Consider the following 22,304-nt stretch of genomic DNA (forward strand, 5'->3'; position numbering starts at 1 on the left):
TCACCTAGAATGATACCACAATACAAAGGCAAAATGATCAATTTCAACAACTGGCTAAGCTTCTGGTGTCATTCTAAGGAGATCCAGTGTCTGTCTGCCTGGGATGACATGACAGACAAGCCTCACTGTTTCGCCAGAGATGGTTTGCACCTGTCACCCCTAGGCTTTCGAATACTGGCCAAGGATCTTGCCGTCCCCATAGTGCCTTTTTTAGGCAAGGCTCAAAGGACAAACCAACCACCGTAACCAGCACAGGTAACCAAAAACTAAGGGTAATGCTACTCAACGCCAGAAGTCTCAATCTCAAATTGCACGCAGTCGAGGCACTCCTCAGTATGGAGAAAATCGATGTTTGTGCAGTGACGGAAACCTGGTTCAAGGCTCCAGAGAGCACCCCAGCACTACCAGGTTACAATATATATCATACCTTCCGGCCCTAGTTACCGGATCATAGTACAAAGGGCGGAGGTGTATCCATATTCATCAAGGATACCCACATCTCCAGGTTAGTGGCCCAGCATGATGCCCCAGAGTTCATCCATGCGCAACTATCAGCAGGCAAAACCATATTTCAAGTCGTAGCCTGTTATAGATCGCCCACCATGTCCCAAGATGCTCACTCAACATTCCTTGAGGCATTGGAAAATATAAAGTTCCTACCCAACACCATAATTTTGGGTGATTTCAACTACCCTGGTATAGACTGGGTGAACTACCAAAGGTCTAACTCCTATGCCCAGCGGTTCATAGAATTTATAAATTCAAATGCCCTTGAACAACTGGTATGTTCTCCCACTAGTAGGGACAACATATTGGATTTAGTCATCACAAATATGGGCGCCCACTGAACCACACCCGTTATCACTCCCTCTCTGGTCAGATCAGACCACAAACTGATAACCCTGGACGTCCTCACCCCTCCACCTCCCCCAGTCAAAGAAACCATCGTAAAAAAACTTTCCAAAGCAAACTTCAAACTACTTGTGTCAGAAGTGGAAAGCTTCACTATTTCCTTGCAGAAGGATAATGATATCCAAGATGCGGAATCCTACACCAAGGCACTTTATATACATCTTCAGGATTGCATGGACCGTGCTATCCCAAATAAAACCAAGACTCCTTCCTCAAGCAAGAAGAAACCAGTCTGGTGGACCCCGGCCATAAGCAAACTATACAATAAAAGGAGGAGACTTATCCAAAAAAAGGCCAAATCTCAAGTAGAAAAATCATCCCTGATCAGCATTAGTAAGAAATTGAGGGCCTTCATCAAGTCAACTAAAGCCAATTTCGAAAAGAAAGTTGCCAAGGATGCCAAGGATAACCATAAGGCCTTCTATGGCTACGTCAAAAATCTAAATGGCAACGCTCAGGTCTGTTCTGAGCTAGTACAAAATGGAACAAAATACACTGACCACACTGACATTGCCAACATCTTAGCTGACAGGTTCAGTGCAAATTTCTCCCCCCCTCACCACCTACAGGGCCTATTACTATTCCAGGGGATTGTGTAACTCCAATTATTACTGATACGTTGGTTAATAAGGCTCTATCTAAAGCTAAAAACACTGCCTCCATGGGACCAGATGGTGTCCCGGGCTGTGTCATACGCGAGCTCCAAAATGAATTAACCCCGCATCTGAAGGCCCTGTTCAGTTTCAGCCTCTCGACAGGATATGTGCCCATAGAATGGTGCACAGCAATGGTGGTTCCGCTGCACAAGGGTGGGCCCACAACCGACCCTGGGAACTACCGACCAATAAGCCTGACCAGTCTGATCTGTAAGGCAATGGAGCAAATCATTATGGAACTCATAAATGGAGAGATTGGGAACCTCCAAACACCTGACCCCACACAGTTCGGCTTCGTCAAGGGCATATCATGCCTCCTGAACCTGATGGACTTCTTTGAGACAGTTACTCAGGCTACAGATAAGGGAAAGGAGGTACACACGGCTTACCTTGACCTTGCTAAAGCATTTGACACCATTCCCCGTTCGGGTATTATTGATAAACTCACCAACCTGGGCATAAACCCTTACGTCACAAGATGGATCACAAACTGGCTCTCTGACAGATCCTGCAAAGTAAGAGTAGCGGGATCTATGTCCGAATCCAGACCAGTAATGAGCAGTGTGCCTCAGGGCTCTGTCCTGGGGCCCCTCCTGTTTGGCATATACTTCTCAGAAGTACAGGCAAGCACTGAAGGGCTGTGGCTGACCAAGTTTGCGGACGACTGCAAACTGGGTGCTATAATAGAGTCTCCGGCCAACATGGATATCCTCCAGAAGGGCCTTAATGAGACTGATGGATGGTGTCAAAGCCATGGTCTCAAGCTAAATGCTAAAAAATGCGTAGTAATCCCCTTTGGAAAAAACAGGGTACCCGCGAACTACCACATAGGAGGTAACCCTCTGAAATCTGAAGAAGTAATAAGGGATCTAAGGACCCAAGTAGATAGTCAGCTTTCCTTTAATAACCATGTTGCCAAGGTGGTTAGAAAATCCTTCTATGTGACCCATCTGATCACGAAAGGGTTTGCATCAAGATCTAAGGATGTAATGGTGCCGCTCTACTCTTCCCTCATTAGACCCATTATTGAGTACAATGCACCAATTGGAATGTACCTGGCTAGGCATCTCCAGTAGCTGGAGGGACCACAGAGGTACCTCACTAAGAGGATTACTGGCCTCAAACAGTTGCCTATGCAGCACGATTGAAAAAACTAAGGCTTTTCTCTGTTGCATACCGCCTTCTCAGAGGCGATCTCTGTCTAACATACAGCCATGTCCAACCCAGAACTGTTGAACATGCTCCATCTTAGCAAAACCAAATCTACTCGAGCTACATGCTCTAGGGATATAAACCTCATGCACTTTTAGACATGTCTTGAGGGGTGGGCATTAATAATAAGTACCGGAGCTGTTTCCTTGTAGAATGTTTAGTGCTGGTAGCACTTTTGTGTGCTACAATAATTGCTACAAGAAGTCTGGTAAAGTGCTAGACTAATAAGCTAGTAAAAGTGCAGGAGAGGAGAGAACTAGCAGATCTAAGGGAAAAATTGAAGAGCAGACTTTGGCACTGCTTAGAAGCATACAAACAGTCCTAGAAACAGCAAATATATATCTGGACTAGACTAGTTACAGGAAAAGCAAGAAACAAGCACAAACACGGGCTTTTAAACCAGAAAGTTGAAAGAGATGGAAAAACTGCCCAAATGCCCAATAAACTACAATTCCTGGTCCAGAAACCACTCCTCTTGTGGTAGATAGGCTACCTAATGCTTATATCCACATTTATTCTGTAAACCACAGAAAAAAATGCAATTCTAATGAATGACTTACTGTACCCTAACCCTCAGTAGCGAATTACCAAAGAAAGCAAAATAATAGAGGTCTGGCAATTTGTGTGGAGGATTAAGGGTCTTACCTCCAGTACTTAAGGCAAACGGTTTGAGGTTGAGCAAGTTGCTTATCTAAACTGCCACTCCTAACTGTGGCATTTACCACTCTTTCTCTCTCTCTCTCTCTCTCTCTCTGTGTCTCACACACACACACACACACACGCACACACGCACGCACGCACGCACACACACACACACACACACACACACACACACACACACACACACACACACACACACACACACCTCCTTGTGTTAAAATAAATTGCACACACACCTGACTGGTATCACAGTGTAAACTTGACTTGCAACTGCCAATGGGACAATCTGCTCTATTAATGCATATGATCCTCCTTTGCAAAAAATTATGCAAGTTAAACATTGCAATACTGCTGGATGAACTGCTCTGGAATGCAAAAAGTTCTTATGCGAGTTAAACTCGCACCATTCACTTGTCCACTGAGGGATGCAGAGCCAATGAAAGAAGATTACAGCTGGAATAATGCTAAACTTTGGCAGGAGTAACTCTGTTTTTCGTTGCAGGAAATTTTGATTCTGACTAATTTTTACATAATGTATAGTGGGGATGCCCCCCCCCCCCACAGCCTGCACCAGGTCCTGGGCAGATGCCTAGGTCATCTAGTGCTAGATCGAGACCTACACACACACACACACACACCCACACACATCATGATGGAAAACTTGTCACTTGTCCACTGAGGGATGCAGAGCCAATGAAAGAAGATTACAGCTGGAATAATGCTAAACTTTGGCAGGAGTAACTCTGTTTTCCATTGCAGGAAATTTTGGTTCTGACTAATTTTTACATAATGTATAGTGGGGATGCCCCCCCCCCCCCCACAGCCTGCACCAGGTCCCAGGCAGATGCCTAGGTCATCTAGTGCTAGATCGAGACCTACACACACACACACACCCACACCCACACACACACACACACACACACATCATGATGGAAAACACAATAACTATGTAAATAAGATGGACTACCTCTGAACTCTGCCTTCTTGGGAGGATTTTTTATCATGCTGTTGCTTTTTCATGTCCACCTGCTTCTAGAAAACCTACATGCTGTCACAGGGTCTTCTTACCCCACCTAAACAATGATTCTTGCAAGCAGGTCTCTATGCTGATCCTCTGACAGAATGCAAATTTTAAAAATCTGATGGACATGGCAACAGAAAAATTACACTTCAAACTGCTGTGTGTCTGGTCAGCTAAATACAGGCATACACTTTGTAAGTGAAATTAATGTGCATACATAGTGCTGTATAACTACAAACTGAGCTATCTCTACTTTTAACTGATTAAAATTACCCACCCCACTGTATCTGAAGACTTCCGTATGTATGTTCAAACTTAGCAAATCAATTTGACATAAACGTTCATGCTTATTAACCCATTATCCAAGCACCACTTTCTGAACAATTACCTGATGCTTACATCTAGTACCATCTGATTTCTGTACGGCGATTCCACACGCCATCATCTTATGAGCCAATAACTGTAGTTCTGATGTGTACTCCAGGCATCTGTTATAATCATTTTTTTGTTGTTGTTGTTATTGTGTCTTTCAGCTTTTCCCGGTTAGGGGTCGCCACAGCAGAACTCCAGTCTGCTAATGATTGGCAGTAGATTTTTACATGCTGGCTTGCCGGGCCTAACGCACAACCTTCAACAAAGGAACGCCCATTCACGCATGTCGGCACACAGAAGACGCTCTAACTGAGAACTGAATGGGCAACGTCTAACTGTGAGGCGACAACGCTACCACAGCACCATCTGTTATAATCATATTATGTAATATTTACAGCCACCATTTAAACCTACACAGTGCCACGTAAACAGCACCTGGTACCAACCACAAAAAAAACCTCAGCTGTCTGTCTACTGGAGAGTGATGCATTTATGTAACCAATTACATCTACAAGCCATCAAAAGCACAGCAGAAATTTATGAACATACTTAAGAAAACTGATTTCATTAACAGCATACAGTGGTTGCAAGTCTATATTAATTCATCGAAGGATCAATTCAATGAGCCTTTCTTCATCGAACCCTAACCATCGAATGTTCATTTCAGCAAACATTCTCATAAAAAAAAAAAAAAAAAGAAAACTTGAACAGGGAAACTAATCACTTGGCCAAAACCACACTGGAACAGACATCACAGTATGTAAAACCCACCAAACTGGAGGGCTTCACCCCCCCACACCCACCCTAACTATATATACCAAGTCCGAGAATGCACCACAGTAGGGAAAAGGAAAAATTTGTGTTGATGGTCAACTGATTCCTTTCCGTATGTAAATGTTTTGTGGATATGAATGTTTGCTGAAATTAATATTTGATGGTTAGGGTTCAGTGAAGAAAGGTTTGCTGAAATGAACCTTTCATGAATTAATACAAACCTGCAGTCACATGGTATAGTTTGTTCATGAGTAATTCATATCCATGTACCACTGATTAGTTACAGCCTTGCCCCCTCCACCCTTGTATACACATCACTGTCTAAAAAATCTAGTCACATCATCCATTTACACCTACCCATCACTGCCGGATTGTTTTTAGATAACATATTGCATTTCACAAGGCACACAGGCACACTCATAATCTGCCAATGAAACATTAGCCATTTATTTTGCACCAGTCAAACCAGTTATTATTTGTACTTTATCTAAAAGATCTACAGCTCTCTGTAAGTGAATAGTGTAGACATGCACTAGTATCCATATTAATTTTTCACCTTGCAAGCTAAGCTACCTTTGATACAGTTCACATATGCAGCGGCTTATAATGATGGCCTAGTAACACACTGGTGACGCCTGTCTTATAATGATGACCTAGTAACATACTAGTGACATGTGCCTTATAACGATGACCTAGTAACATACTGGTGACGTGTGTCTTATAATGATGACCTAGTAACACACTGGTGACGTCTGTCTTATAATGATGACCTAGTAACATACTAGTGACATGTGTCTTATAACAATGACCTAGTAACATACCGGTGACGTGTGTCTTATAATGATGACCTAGTAACATACTGGTGACATGTTGTTGCCATCCCATTACTACTTACCTTGCCACACAGGTAGACAATAGAGGTATCTGGGTCAAAGAAGGGAAGTAGCACTCCACTGCTAGTGTCCAGTTCCTGTAGGGTCAGTGCCTCATCAAACTTTTTCTGAGAAAGTGAAAGAAAAAAAAATTATATAGTTTTTTAGAGAAAAGTTTCACCCCCATCACCCCCCAACAGAAAAGAAAGAAAGAAAGAAAAACGTCTAAAAGCTCAAACAGTTACAGTGACTGACATTATATTTTATGGGTATTCTTCAGGCCATTTCAAAACAGTAGCCCAAGGTATACCACTAATATTCGCAAACACAAAAGGACATCAGAAGTAGACAAACAGAAACTGTTAGTAGAACTGATTACATCCAACGTTTTGTTTTGATTGGATGAGCTTGATTATTGCTCACTAGTATTCACCCCACTGTTTTTGTCTGTCTTCTATGCTGTGTCTGTCTGTCCGTCTCATGATACTTCAAACTGTCCTAACAATATTCTCTGGCCAGATGTTCCAGGCATCCACCAATCTTTTAAGGAGATTACAATGACTTCATGTCAAGTGTTACTACCTTTGATGTGCAGTGATTATGGGTTTATAAAGGTTAAACTTTTGCTAGATAATTCTACCAAACTGAAATCTAAACCAATGCACAACCCAGAAGAGTCATAAAAGACATTATGGAAGCAATATAGCCACTATGCAAAACTAACTGGTGTGACACATTCACTGGCGAGATGGGAAAAGAAATGTAGCAAGTTTTGAAAATGGTTTAAATGCAAAAAAATAAGGATGTAGATACACAATGTCAGGAGGATATATTTCCAGAAGAACAACAACTTAATTATGATAAGCAAAAAAAAAGATAACAAATGTAAATAAGGTTGAACCATAACTTTGTAAACTAAAATAAATAAATTAGACAAGCACATTAAACATAATGTGAGAACATCAGGAAAACTTTGAAGAAAATGTATATAAAGATATTAAGCAAAACAGGACATTATTTAATAGATATAAGATGTGGCCAGTAAACACATACAAATCAATAAACTATGTATATATGTAGTCTACATTTTTTTCACAAACACAAGAGATTGTAAATATATTTATGAAATCAAAACATTTTGGCTCCCCAAAAGGGGGGGGCAGGGTAACGTGCTAATAGCATCCAGATAATCAAATTTAATTTCAATATCTGAAGTTATGTTGCAAAAGTACCACACAAATTGGATCTTAGCAAAGCACAGGTAGGAGTGGGAATTTGTAATTAATGACCATAGGATACTTTAACATGAATTTACAGAACCCTTACATATATTATTTACCAGGTTATTTAAGTATGGCGAGATTGCTCAAGATTGCAGACATACATTTGTTAAACCTATCTTTAATGGAAAGGGGAACAGGACAAACCCAGAGTCATACAGGCCCTTAAGTGTAGGTTTTTTGTTGGGAAAAATAATAAAGACAGTATGGTGAAAGTTATTCTGGATAACTTATTGCCAGAATTGGAAAGGTTGGGACTTGAAACCATATAGCAGCACTAATATGTTGTGAATAAGTCTATGAACTTGTAACATGATATTATATAATAATGTAACAGCTATAAATTAAAAAGTGCATTGCGATGTAATTTATGTAGACCTTTCTTTAACCTTTGAAAGGGTCATTCACAAAACACTAATCAGTAAATTAGGACAACTAGCTACTAATGTAATCTTGATAAGACAGAAAGCTGCATGGCTTACAAACAGGATGTGATAAGTATCATACAGCAAATGAAATTCTAGGTTACAGTTAGGCTGCCCCATATGTCTCTGACATGGGCCCACAGTTGTTTAGAGTGTATCTGTCTTATTTATCTTTTTCATCTGAGATGTTCTACAATCTGTATGCAAATAACCTGAAAATGGGAACATTGATTACATCTGTTACGGATTGTGCATGTCTGCAAAAGAACTTGACTAAATAGATCAAATGAATGCAGACGAGTACTATGCTAATAATAGACCAGAAAGTAAGTATATGTTATTTGGGAACATAAACCGAAGGGTAATTATTTAATACAGCACACCATGATTGAAGCTGTGGATTTATTTAAGGACTTGGGTATACGGGTAGATCAGCTTTGAGCTTTTCTGATAATATCAATTAATTGGTTAATTAAAATTATAAAACTACAGGCTACATAAAAAATCATAAAGTTTTGGAAATCAGAAATGATCAAACCCTTGTTTGTAAGCTACATTAGGCCCATACAAGCGTATAAAATAACTATATGAACTAATAACATGGAAAACTTAAAAGAAAACTAGTCTAAGTAAATTGGAAAGAGTACAGCAGAAACATACAATTAAGGTAATCTGTGGATATCTAAGTTATTGTGAAACATTAGTATGCATCAAGTTATACAGTGTCTCATACAAATGTTTAAGAGAAGACCTTATTAAAGTATATATGGTATCTAGAAGCAACGGCTTCTGGGAAGGCTTAGGGTAATCAAAGAGTGGCACAGATGCATCAGACAACCTGTGTAGGATATTACATAGGAATGAGTAAAACACTAACTGGTTCTCTGAAAAGGTAGCTGATGTCTGGAACAGTTTACCAGACTATATTAAGACAAGTACTAGTCTAGATATTTTAAGAACAGCTAGGATACATTACAGGGATGACTGTTTTGGTATCCTGGCAGGCCAGAAGGGCATTAATGTCCACACCATACATATTTATTTATATGTATATATGTCGCAGACTTTTGTTAAAAATAAGTATTAAAAAATGCAGGCTTTACTGTGTTTTTAAATGTATTTTCTTTTTTTTTATTGTCTTTGTAGTGGATCCATTGTGGATGCAGTTTCTGTTCTGCAAGTTTTTATACTTCTGGACTCTACTTTTTCCCCTGATTTTGAAGATATTTTCTATTATCTTCCTTCCTTTCTTTTTCTTTTCCTTTTTTTGTTACAGATATGTTGATGTTGACTGAAGAGTCTTCTTTTTTATTGAAGATCAGTTACTGGAGAAGGAAAAATGACAGCCAGTGTGATTTTGAAGGCTCAGATGGAGAAGGTATCTGTGACTCAAGGTCTACATTGCTTGTCTCCCATGTATTGACCACATCTGAAGCACAAGTTCATAGCAGTCTGACTGGTCAAGGGGGTATTCCCCATTTTTATAACTAGAACATTAACATGACTCCTGTTCAATACCCCATTGTTTAATTATGCATTCTTTCATGAAGAGTATCATAAGTAGTTTTTGAGTTACAATTTAGCATTACTGTATTTTCATTATTAAATGTTATGTTTGACAAAGAAAATTGGCAGCACTACGGCTATGGTGGTAATGTAACTGTCTCCTGAATATAACTTTTAACAGACTGTTTACAGAACACTGCCGCTTGTTGCTAACCTGTTCTTATGTCATCTGGTGCAGTTGTAGAATGTACAAAAATTCCTCACAGACATTACTGAAGGGTTTTTAAGGTTTGCCTTATAGCCAAAAGACTACAGCAGCTTTCCCTATCTTCTCTGTATTTTACTGCACTCTTGGAAGAGACCTATACCTGATGCACAGAGCTTTAAATGACCCCCTACTATTTGAAACCCTTTGCTTATAATAACAACGCCCCCCAGTGACCTAAACACAAGAGGTTACTTGGCCTCATTAAAAACTGACTTCAACCATACTTTAAAATATGACAACTTTTTATCTCAAAGACTCCAGAAATAAATGGCCCTCTCAGTTAAATTCAACACATCAATCCATGCCTTCAAAAAGGAGCTGGATGACTACAGGGGCACCCGTAAGTCCCCACAAAGGATTTGGGGCACCAAGCTCCTCAACAGCCATAGATCTTGAGCTTGTTCAGCATTCCCATGAACCTACAAACTGTTTATGCATTATGTTACTAAAATGTTACACTCCCGCTCTCCTCATGTTAGTGTGAATCACAGCTCCTTTAACTGGTCCTGTCCCTCACTTCAGAAGATACAGGTGGAGGGGTATAGGGCCTGTATGTCAGGAAGTTCATCGGTTCAACAGGAAGGGTCTGAGTACCCACAGACAATATCGGAATAAGTTCACTTCAACATGATCTAGTAACAGGTCTTAAACAGATTCTGACAAGTGCCCCCCCCCCCCCAAAGGCAAAAGAAAACATAAAAATATATGTAACATTCTAAAATATATACATTACACCTGTAGTTGTCAAAAGATGAACAAAACAAAAGACTTTCGTATCTTACCGTATCCCACACGGCAACTTGGCGTTCACTCATCCGGCTGAATCCAGTTGTTAGGATTTTCCTTTCACTGACAAAAACTGCACGGACAGGGCGACTGCCCTCATGTGGTTTTTCTTTCTCCTGGAAAAAACAATTAAAGTATTTATCTAGTTAGGTACTGTACAACTACTTGTGTGACTGCTTTGGTTCAACGCAATAAATTACAAAAATTCTAAGTTTGTTGCCTTGCTGCCTAAACAAATTATGACATTTGATGTCTTTAGCAAAAAGCTAAAATTGTAGATACTGTCAGTTTTGTTACTGTCCCCTTTAAATTCCATCAATACACTTTCCGTACCCAATATTATCTGGAAATACAGGTTTCTGCAAATGCAGCAACTGCACACCTTCATAAGCAGTTTTACTTGTTTAAAAGCGATAATGGAAGCCTCTCAGTAAATGAAAGAATTATGTTGAGGGAAATGAGTCCCAGTGAAGATATTGTGATTGTTCAGGCAGGTAAGGAAGGGGTAACAGTGGTTCAGGATGTCTTATCATATAATGAGGAGGTAAAAGTACAACTGAGGGATACAACATATTTACTATTGGCTATTTATCCTGCATAACTTTTCAAGAAACAAATTAGTGAATTTCTGATGTACTGAGTGGATTACAGTATTTTCTCTGATTTACAAAGAGAGTTAATTGTATCTAATCCAAGACCTCAGGCTTTTTATGTTTTACCTAAAATACATAAACCTATATGCAATTCACCCAAAACACCCAGTAAATCAGGTAAAGGATCCCTGTCTGAAACTATCTTGGATGTTTTACAGACATGCCTGAAATCACTATTACAATGTTTTAAGTTAAAGGCTACAACAGACTTTCTGAAGGTGTTAACAAATATAAAAATCCCAAGTGAAGGATTTTTTGTTTACATTACTTATAAAAGTATAACATACAAACATTCCACATGAATTAGGTCTGAAAGATGTTAGACCTTGGTTAACCGTTACTGCATTTTACAAGTTTGAATTCAGGGATTTCATTATGCAACTTGTGGAGTTGAAACTAACCAAAGATATATTTGTTTTAACATGAATGAATGTTACCTACCATTGATTTCTGCAACAAGGCATATTTTCACCAATATTCAAAGACATTTTTATGTTGTGTTTTTGAACAAGTATGTATTAATGACTTGTCCAATAACAGCTTTTACCTCTAGATTTTCCCACAGGACTGTTTTCTGGATAATTATTGACTAATTGGGAAGGAGGGATCAGACGAGATCCAGATGAGTTTTTGAACTACCCGAATAATACTAATTCAGGTATGACATTTGTCATGAAAGTGGATAAATCGTATACTGATTTTATGGATATAAAGGTCACTTGACGAAATGATGGCTCCTTGTAGACTTCTGACTATAGAAAACCCTTCTCTAAGAATTTGATCCTAAATGCTAAAAGTTGTCATACTGGTCACGTGATTAAAAATGTACTGAAATCAAATTTCATGTGGGTCAAAATAACTTGTTCTACAAATGTGTAGTATGATAAATTATCCCATGACCTGATACAGTTTTTTTGCATAGATTACATAATTTTAATGCATTGCTGAAGGTGATGACAGATGATGACAAGATCCATTCAGCCATCTTCAACCCCTTTTCCCATTTTTCAAATGGGGTCGGGATGTCACTCCCGCAGTGACACAATGTCATGTAATAATTTAATGGGATATCATGAAAGAGTTGCAAAGTCTAATAAGGCTACTCTTAGATTTAAAATCACTTGTGGAAATAATACAGGGATGTTTAGGGAAGTTATTAATACACTTTGGCATGTGTTGTAGGAGGATTTGGCATGTGTTGTAGGATTGTTTCTTTCAGAATGTACTGCCAGATCACTGCCAGCTTGTTTTCATAAAGGAATGCAAAGTAGGACAACAGTCATTGAGAAGGTTCACATTCACGTAGCCACTGTAAAGGATGTATGTTCATACAACAAGCTAAAACTTTTTCTAGTAAAAATAATCACACAATTTACGCTATCAATCATTATATCACACACAACACAGATTGAATGACGTATTCCATTTTCTCTTTTTATGGAGCATTTTATGTAGGACAGACTTTACATTCTTTTAGATTTAGAATCCCAGAACATAAAAGTGGTATTCACACTGCTGTATCTAAGCATAAACTGCTACACTCATATGTCAAATGCATTTTTAGGCATTGATAAAGAACCACAAACTTATTAATGATAAGGGAAGAAAGTGGATCATTAAGTTAGACGCATTACATATGTTAGGCTTAAATAATGCTCTCTAAACTGTTTTTTTTTTTTATACTTTATTTATTTATATATAAAAGGTATATCAGTTATTGCTCCAATGGACATGTTTTTTTTTATATGTGTACTGTTTATGCATGAATGATATTGTACATAGCATTCTTCTGGATATCATAGGATCATAGGAGGTTGCTAGGCTAATGGTCCTGGGGCCCCTTACAAGAGCCAAAAGTTTATCCACCAAAAGAAAGCTCCGTCAGCACCTGTCGCCCCTGTCAGTGAGGGACACGGGTGGAACCCCTGGGACAAATTTGTGGCTTCCCATCCACTCATCAAGGTTGCACTTGAAGAGGGTCAGCGATGTGCTCTGTTTGACATGTATGGGAAGTCTATTCCAGAGAAGAGGCAGCCTCTGGTAGACAAACCTGTCTCTCCAGCAGGTTTTGTTGATGTTGCATATTAGATTCAGGCATTTCGAGTGAGTAATGCATGGAGTCAAACTTACGGATATGGAGCACCTCTAGTAAGGCAGGGTCCGAGATTGCCTTGAAGGCAAGACACAGATCACTCCTGAGCAATCTGTACAATACCGAACAGAGTGATACTGATTTGAGCCTGTCCGCATATGTTGGAGGCTATGGATTCTCTTTGCGAGGTATTTCAGTGGCCTTTCCAGTTGATATGATAATTTTTTACAGTCTGCTGTCACTTTAAGTTTTATCTATAATGTTTTAGGTCACATGGTACAACTGACCATAGGTTCTGTGTAGGAGAAACCAATATTGTTGCTTTGTCCTTCTGATTTATTAAATTATTTATTTTACATTCTCCATGGAATGCGGGTTTCATTTACTGAAATACAGAATACCCACAAGATTAAATTACCCTTGGTAATCACATCTATTTTGTATTGTTTTATGATGGCACACACAAGGACTGTTGAGTGATAAACAGATATTATCTAGAGAAGGACAAATAGCTATGGCAGAAGCATTGGACCGATTGCAAGAAATGCAAGATCCAGTCTTGTAAATTTGGAAACTTAAAAAAATAAATAAATAAACTGCAATTCAAACAAGAAACAACAAATTCCAAAACTTGCTGTTTTTTATTGGGGGGGGGGGTTGCCCCCTGTACCACCAACATGGTTTTAGTGTGTCAATAATGCAAGACATTAGACCTTCATACTTCTTGTTCTTAAGAAAATCCATGCTTATTTATTTATTTATATTTGTTTACCAGGGTAGTGCACTGATCACAAGAGACCATTTGCAGACACAACAGGGATGAACAGGATCACTTAAAAAAATGAACAAAACATATTTACAGATATAAGTATATACTGAAAAGCAAATACATTTACATATTTAAAGATGCTTGAATATGCTAAAACATTTGTTTCAAGAAGCAGTTTAGAATGTCAAAACATGGATTTAAAAGTGGAATTACGCTTAGCAGAGCTTTATGGATAAGATGCGACCATAATGACTGAGATGGCTTATGCTACAGGGATAGCAGCATATCATTACACAGACAGGTATGACAACATTACAACAGGAAAGTGAGAACAGCTGCAGAAAAGGATACCATGGGGAGAAGACAGAGAAAAGGTGAACGAGGCATGCAGAGGAAAGAGGAGTGGAAAGGAAAAGAGTGAGACAGATGCAAAAAGAAGAGGGACGTAGGATGAATGAGGGGCAGTAAGGAAGGGGAATGACAGTAAGAGATAAGGAAGACATAGGGATGGATAAAGGAATGAGGCAGAGCTAAACGGTTCATGGAACATGACCTGAGTGAGTGCAGCTGCAGTTTGTTTGGGTTAGGAGGTGTTCCCCCTGCTGTTGTCCTAAGACCGAGTACCTCCGGATGTTTCAGACTAAGAGAGGAATGAAGTACCATAGTTTAGGTGCAAGGATGGAGAATGCACGGTCAGTGCTATAAAGTTTACTTTTTCAGGTTAGTAGGTTGAGTTGAGACTAAGAATGAGTGAGAGGTGACGATGTCTCATGTAAAAGGACTTTCTGACCACAGTGGCAATCTGGTGGTCAAAGGTGAGGTGGCTGTTGACCTGGGTGACCAGATCTCTTCAGTGTTCAGTGGGCTCCCATCAATGTGGTAATTCATGGGAACTGAGTTCTCAGAAGATGAATACAGCCTGTCAGTGTTTTGGTGTCTCCAAGTTATCTTTTCTATATTTTTGAAGGAGAGGACATACACAGAGATCACCCAGGAGAAGGGACTGCGGAGACTTCAGCAGGGTTACTCATTCCTTTCTTCCACTCATCTTGGAGGGCACTGTGACCAGTCTCTGACTTTCTGCAAAAAGCTGGAATATTTTTCTAAAGGACAGCACTTCCAGCTCTGAATCTGGGAAATGGGAAGCCTCATTATCAATGTCCTCTAACAGCCATACAGAATCTACAATGAATGCAGACTAAGATAAGGAGGGAAACAGGGACCTGCTCTTATGTGCTGTCTTGTTTTGGGGATAACCACTTGTACTTAGAATTCTTTTCATGTGAGTATTACGAGGCAGAGGAGAACAATAAAGTTTACCAGGTATACTTCTTGTTTTTCTTCTTTTCTTGGATGCCTAACAATATCTACTGTTGACCACAGCCACCAGCGGAGCTAACACTGATGAGGGGCTGGTAAGTTTTAGGTTCATAGGTAGGTACTAGGCTATTGGCCCTAGGACCTATACAAGCCTAGCCAAAAATGTACCCTGGCTTTTGCCACCCAAGAAAATTATTTTCCTGTGCCCCTGTCAAGCAGAACTACAGAAGTGATCCCCGGGGTGAATTTCCTATTACCCATCCAATAGAGGTTCATAGGTAGGTACTAGGCTATTGGCCCTAGGGCCTATACAAGCCTGATATCTGGGATGCTGCAAAAAGGAGAGCCTTTATTAAACCACATGACCTGTGGATGGTCGGGCTTTCTCCAGAAGACCACTAAATAGATTTGAAAGTAACCTAGACCTAAGAGTCAGGGGCAGTCACCCGTGCCTTAGCACTACTACAAATCTGCTAGTATTGGTACTAATGTTGGATGTCTATCAGCTATATTTGATTATGGTAGAACCATCATCAGTGTGGGAAGGAAGTTACCAGTACCTTTTCTTGGGTCCCAGTACTGGAAAATCTAACAACGTTATCGACTGGCATGGTGATTCTGACACGATGTAAACCTGTAAAAACTGACACAGTGCCTGGATAATGTTAATTAAGACAGTCTCCTCTGAGGCACTTGTTTTCTGTTAGGTAATAATGGACAGAATGTTCCTTCACCATTTACAAGTGGCAAGAGTCATTCCTAACCACAAATCCTATGATTCCTGGGCTAGAGCAGTGTAAAATGCTGCTCCTTTCCTGAACCGCAGCGCCACCATAAGGCGGAAGGTCAAAGACGAGTGGATCTTAACTTGATTTCTTAGGGCACTGGCTTCTTAGTAGAATGTAATGGAAATGTGATTTCTTTTTTCATGTTTTCCCTTTTGCTATTATGTTTTGCAAATATATTTTCTTCGACCAGAAAAAAAGAAATCAAATCATTCTTACATTTCTCCCATACAGACTTTAAATGTTTAGACTCATTTGCCTATTTGGTTCAGGAGTCTCAGTTTCTCTCTGGGAGAAAAGGGGGAGAACAGATATTACAGCTGAAGCAAATAAGTCTGAAAAAAGCATTACTGTACCCCCAGAAGAGACATCTTTCTGACCACTGATGAGCTTAAAGTGTATTCACCTCATATCATCTGAGGGGAGAACTGATCCTTTAACAGGGAAGGCATTCTGTAGCAGGGTGAACTGGGATGAGGCATGACTCTTACTGAACATATCTTGCAGAATATTTCATGCATAAATGCATTTATCAGTGACAAAGAAAGATAAGGAGGATGAAGGCATAAGCCCAAACTCAATGACTATGCATTAAGTTATGAGCAACCATATTTCAATACCGAATGTAGGAAGATAACATCTTTCAAGAATGAAATACTCTCTCCATTTGAGGAGAAGGAATGAACTGGAATATACAAGAAAAGGGACGTACTGTACACTAACATATGTTACACGGACCAACAGTGAACTGGGTATGGTCCAGAGGGGAATTACAGGAACAGCATGGGATCTTTACTATCTGTTACAAAAGCAACTCTAAACAGAGATAATTATGTAGTACTGCAGCGTAGTGTTCAGTTAGCAGCAACACCAGAAGCATGCCACTTTTGTCTGGGGTATCCTGGTGTTTACACTTGCACCAGCTTTTGTAATATGTTTATCTAGCCTAATGGTGCAGGTGTAAACTGCAGCAGTAGTGAGCTGTGTTCAAAAAAGGATGAGGGTGTCAGATGTCTATCTGTCTGGGAAGGGGATGAATGAAAGGTTTTTCTTGCTTGTTTTCCCCTAAGAAGTAATACTGAGAGCAGAGTTTTGGAGGTGGTTCCTCCCTTAAATTTCAAACCCTTGGAACAAGAAGTAAACTATTTGAGAAGGTGGGTCCAAGAGGAGAGGGACAGCCTAGTGGAATTGAAATCTGTCTCTGTCATTAAGCTCAATGTATATTTATATTGGCTAATTAGAAAAACGAGACACTCACAGAGATATGACATAAAACCTTCTGTACCTACAAGAAGATGAAGGCCAGTCTTGCCTTCTCCCTTGACTCCTTGACTCAGAATGAAGTGGGGCTACAAGGCAAGGATGAACAACTGAAAGGTCTGAAAGCCTGACTGGAAAAAAATATATTTTTAAATGTTTTACTTGAACAATGTATGCACACACTGAAGCTCATTACCCGTTATCTGTTTGCTTTATACATTACTAGTGTGCTCTCTGGTGATATACAAGTGTACATAATCAACTAAAAAGAAAAAAAAGCTGCTTATATGTATCAGTCTTACTATGCTAAATTACAGCAGGTACATATATATATATATATATATATATATATATATATATATATATATATATATATACACCCATCCACAGTCACTGTTGATAGTACATACATGTCATAAGGACACACAGTTGAAAAAAATCCTGTACTGCACTCATAATTACATACACAAGTAGTAAGGCATGACTTGGTGTGAGATGCATTTCTCCATAACTGGTGCACTGCCATAAGCAGGTTACAGCTGGGTGATCTAACCTTATAAGAAGTGGATAACGCCATAACTCACAGACTGGCACAACACAACATGATCATATAATAGATTTGAATTTTAAACCCATAACTTCTCTTAGGACTGACATTTCCCGGGTATGCAGTACTGTAGGACATACTAAAGTCATTGGAAATGTTCTGACCCACTGTATCATACGACTTCATCATCCCTACTGTTATTCTGTCACAGATCAAAATTTGCAGATTCCTCTTGGAATACACAGTGAGCAATGCAAGAGGTCACATCAGAGTCAACACTGATCTCATGCTTACGTGTCACCCTCCCCCCGCCCCAATCTATAGTCTGCATCATGCAGGAAGCCATACTGAATTTCTTTCGTATGTACCCTAGTACCATGCTATCAGTTAATGTTTAAGCCATATATGTTTCAGCAGTCTGTTTCATACTTTATACATTGTTTCTGTATCAGTCTTACATCGTCACATATGTAATTACTTATAAAATAAGCAGTCTACCTCTCACACTTAATTTCCTTACCACTACAACGTCGCCTTTCCGCGGGTCGATTATCCTCACTTTCTTGTCCTTGCATGAGGTGACAATAAGACTGCCATTGTAGTTCCAAGCAGCGCTGTAGATTATGTCAGTGTGGATGTCATCAAGAGTAATGACAGGCTCTCCTTTCCCCACGTTCCAGATAATTACGACATTATCACAACCTATGACAAAATACTTATGAGTAACTTACATTCAAATGGCACTTCATTGCACTTTCGTTAAGCTGTACACAATGCAGGAAGATTGTCAGAAAACATATCACAGATCTTTTATATCATTTTCTCCATTCTTATCTGTTATCATCCCATTCAATGCCTTTTTAGCTTACTTCACAACTCCAAAGTAAGCCAAGCCAGGGAGGTTCTTTTTCAAATTAAGAAAAACAGACACATACAATCACAGAACCTTAGACTATACAAAGTAATTAGGCCAAGAAGCCATAAACATTTTACTAGTATCCACCCTCAAACATTACCTCCTTTTTCAAGGAGTGATAGGCCAGTGATATTTGGGGTGAATTTACGAATACCCATCCAACCGTCTAATTCCTTCTTAAAAGATAGTGTGTCACACTGCCTGATCTGGATAGGATGATTGTTCCAGAGAAAGGGCGGTCATTGTGTGACAAATCTGTCTCCACCACAATTTGTTTATTTACTAAAGCAGGTTCAGATCTTTCATTCTAGTGTTCAGTGGACTATTTGATTTGTGGAGAAATAAAAGGTCTTGGACTGCCAGGTCCCTGATGGCCCAGATGGCAAGGCACAGATCACCTCTAAGGAATCTACAGGACATTTAAACAGGGTAAAGTTCTCCAGCCTGTCTTGGTAGTTCGGGTCCTTTAGGCCCATATTTTTTTTTTGTCAGGAACCTTTGGGGTCCCTCTAACTCCTCTTTATGTTTAGTAAGATATATCCCAAAGGGGGTATTATATTCAAAGATGAACCTGATCAGTGCAGAATATACAGGGGTAAGGACTTTGTTTGATGTACAAGAAATACCCTTTGTGGTCAGCAGTGCCAGACAGAAGGATTTCTTAAACACTGTCGCAACATGATGATCAAAGTAGAGGGAATTACCTACCCAAGTTCTAAGGTCTCTAACAACATATTCATTTTAGAGGAGGCATTTTATATACTATAAGCTGAGTGCAGAAACTGTTTACTGAATGCAACAATATTGCATTTTTAAGCATTTAGTTTTAGCACATTTAAAGAGCACCAGCAATTCATACGTGTAACTTCATGCTATAGATTCTGCACATCCGAAGAGGATTTAAGTATAACACCCAGTTTACAATCATCTGCAAACATGGTTAACTAAATTTGGTTACATATATCAGTCCTGCTGCCTGCAAAACATTACTGTATTTAGTAAATAAACTCACCACCCAGCTTATAGTATAGAAATGCAAATGAAAGGCTTCTCTACACTTTGTCAAGTTCCAACTATTTATCGTATTTAGTTCAAATTACCAGGACAGTCCAACTGATCATAGATGCACCATTTTAGCAGAGTCCCAGACAGAAAAGCTCTAGAAAATTAAACAGATATGCACAACTGTGTATAAGGAAATAACATACAAAGTCAATTTAATAGAAATTAAATATAAGGTGTATATACAGCATCATAGAATTAGCACTTAAAAGTATAACAAGCTAGTAGAACAGTAACAGGATGCCTATAAAATGTATTTACATCTATGTCACGGTGCAAATTAACATTACATTTATACACTTCACCTGATGGTAGACGTGGAACAATTAAGTACAATGAAGGGTACTGTAGGACCCAGTATATTAGAAGACATTAGTAGTGACAGAATTTCAGATAATTAAATCACCATCTTAGTAAGGAACAAAACCTGTTGCTTTAGATATATGTATCCTGCATATAAAATTAGAAATGGAGAAAAAGGGTTAATATAGCAAGAGAATAAAGAGAGTAACCTTAGCTAGTTCTAAAGATTGTTGTAAAGCTGTAAACTAGTCAAGGTCATCTGCCTGGGTTCCTCTCCCTCCGCTCACAGGAATTTATTGCTGTTTTTGTCTCTAAATGTGTGCTGGCAATGATTTTTATGTCTTGAAAGACTCTCTTTTCTTTGTTTTGTGCAGCAATGAGTAAGTATATACATTTGTTTGGGGGGGTGTCATAGAGGAATGTTTTTCATTATTTTTTCATTGGGCTTAGTTCTCAGTCAGTGGATATTACAGTTCAAGTCCTCAGCCAATGGGAGCTCAACAAAATGTAAGCAAAGCTCCATGAAGGTCTCTCTTTCTCTAAGCCTTTCCCTTATTTCCCATCTTTCTTTCTCCTTTTCTGTCTTCAATTTTTCAAGTTTCTATTGAGGCAGTGCCAACATTCATTTTTAATGTTGGCAATTATGAAAATCCCATTGCTTCCCCCTTCTGCAATAACCTTCTTAGGGAACTTGGTAATGCTAGTTTATAACTGTTCCCAAATAAGGGGGAAAAGTTCAGCTGTGCTGTTTCTACTTGGAGTGCTACTGTTCTTTGCCATAATTTCTCCACCAAAAATGTTCTATAAAATTAAGTTCTATTCTTTCCCTTTGTTCCACATTTCAAGTGTTAACAATATATCGGCACTTTTTAAGGTATTCTACAAAATGATCATGTTACTATTTCCATCTCTTGGAATTACACAACTTTCATATTACCATCTTCAGCTCTTAAAATTACATACCTGCACTCAACAAGACATTGGAGGCCGTTGGATGCCATGTGACAATTCCCACTCTTTTGGAATGGCCTTCAAGGGTGACAACAGGCTCTGTGAGAGGGCGGATCAAGCCTCCATCTGGAATTTCCCAGATCTGCAAAAGCAGGGATGACGGTTAGTTAGCACTTTTTGTTTACACACTTACTACAGGTTAGTCACTGATTTAATTCCTTCTGCAGTACATCTGTAGTGTCCACGACTGTATTTGACTTACTGTATCCTCATAATCTGGCAGAGGTCCTGAACACAATGGACTCTACAATCAAGGCCTGGGACTTCCAAGAAAGCACAGAGAGTAAAGCAAGCACTACATATGACTGTGCATAATACATTTTAATAAAACTGAGCAAGACGTACAGGACAGTAGAATATATCAACAGTACACAACAATCAATCCTATATAACAGCTAATTATCACTGCACTAAGAGCTGTTAGATGGGAGAGGCATCTGTATCAGATTTGTTTCACCTTGTTACATGCTCATCTTACTGAGACAACTCATTAAGAATATGCCATAACAAAAACAAAAAAAAAGTAATTTGGGGGAGGGTTTTGTCATCTTAGCCCACAATGAGGAGGCTTTACCCTTTCTTTTCCCAGTTACTTACAATAAACATCCTCTGAGGTCATACATACACAAGGTACACAGGCTCAGCCTCAAAGAGGTGCATCTTGACAGAGTGAAACTGTGCTGACCTCAGCGGGATCCCCCAGCAGCATTCATCTATGTCTTTCCTAGTAAAGTGCCCATTTAACCTTGAATAACACTCTTACAATCACTCTTATGTTGGCTGGGAGGTGGTGATGTCAATGGCAAAGGTTGAGAAGGCTGGTATTGTTTAAAGCTAAATGT

At 39.2% G+C, this 22,304-nt stretch overlaps 1 protein-coding gene across 1 annotated transcript in view; it reads right to left on the reverse strand.

Annotated features, from left to right (window-relative positions):
• Positions 1-22,304, reverse strand: part of CORO1A (coronin 1A) — a 370,883-nt gene that overhangs the window by 111,749 nt on the left and 236,830 nt on the right. The window contains exons 4-7 of the mRNA XM_044086267.1: positions 21,415-21,544; positions 18,691-18,872; positions 10,741-10,860; positions 6,503-6,607 (exon numbers count right to left, since the gene is read on the reverse strand). Of these exons, the coding sequence (XP_043942202.1) occupies positions 6,503-6,607; positions 10,741-10,860; positions 18,691-18,872; positions 21,415-21,544 (537 nt within the window). The remainder of the gene's footprint in view (positions 1-6,502; positions 6,608-10,740; positions 10,861-18,690; positions 18,873-21,414; positions 21,545-22,304) is intronic.

The sequence above is a fragment of the Protopterus annectens genome, chromosome 10.part0, assembly GCF_019279795.1.
Source record: "Protopterus annectens isolate FY-2018-M chromosome 10.part0, PAN1.0, whole genome shotgun sequence".
NCBI classification, from domain to species: Eukaryota; Metazoa; Chordata; order Ceratodontiformes; family Protopteridae; genus Protopterus; species Protopterus annectens.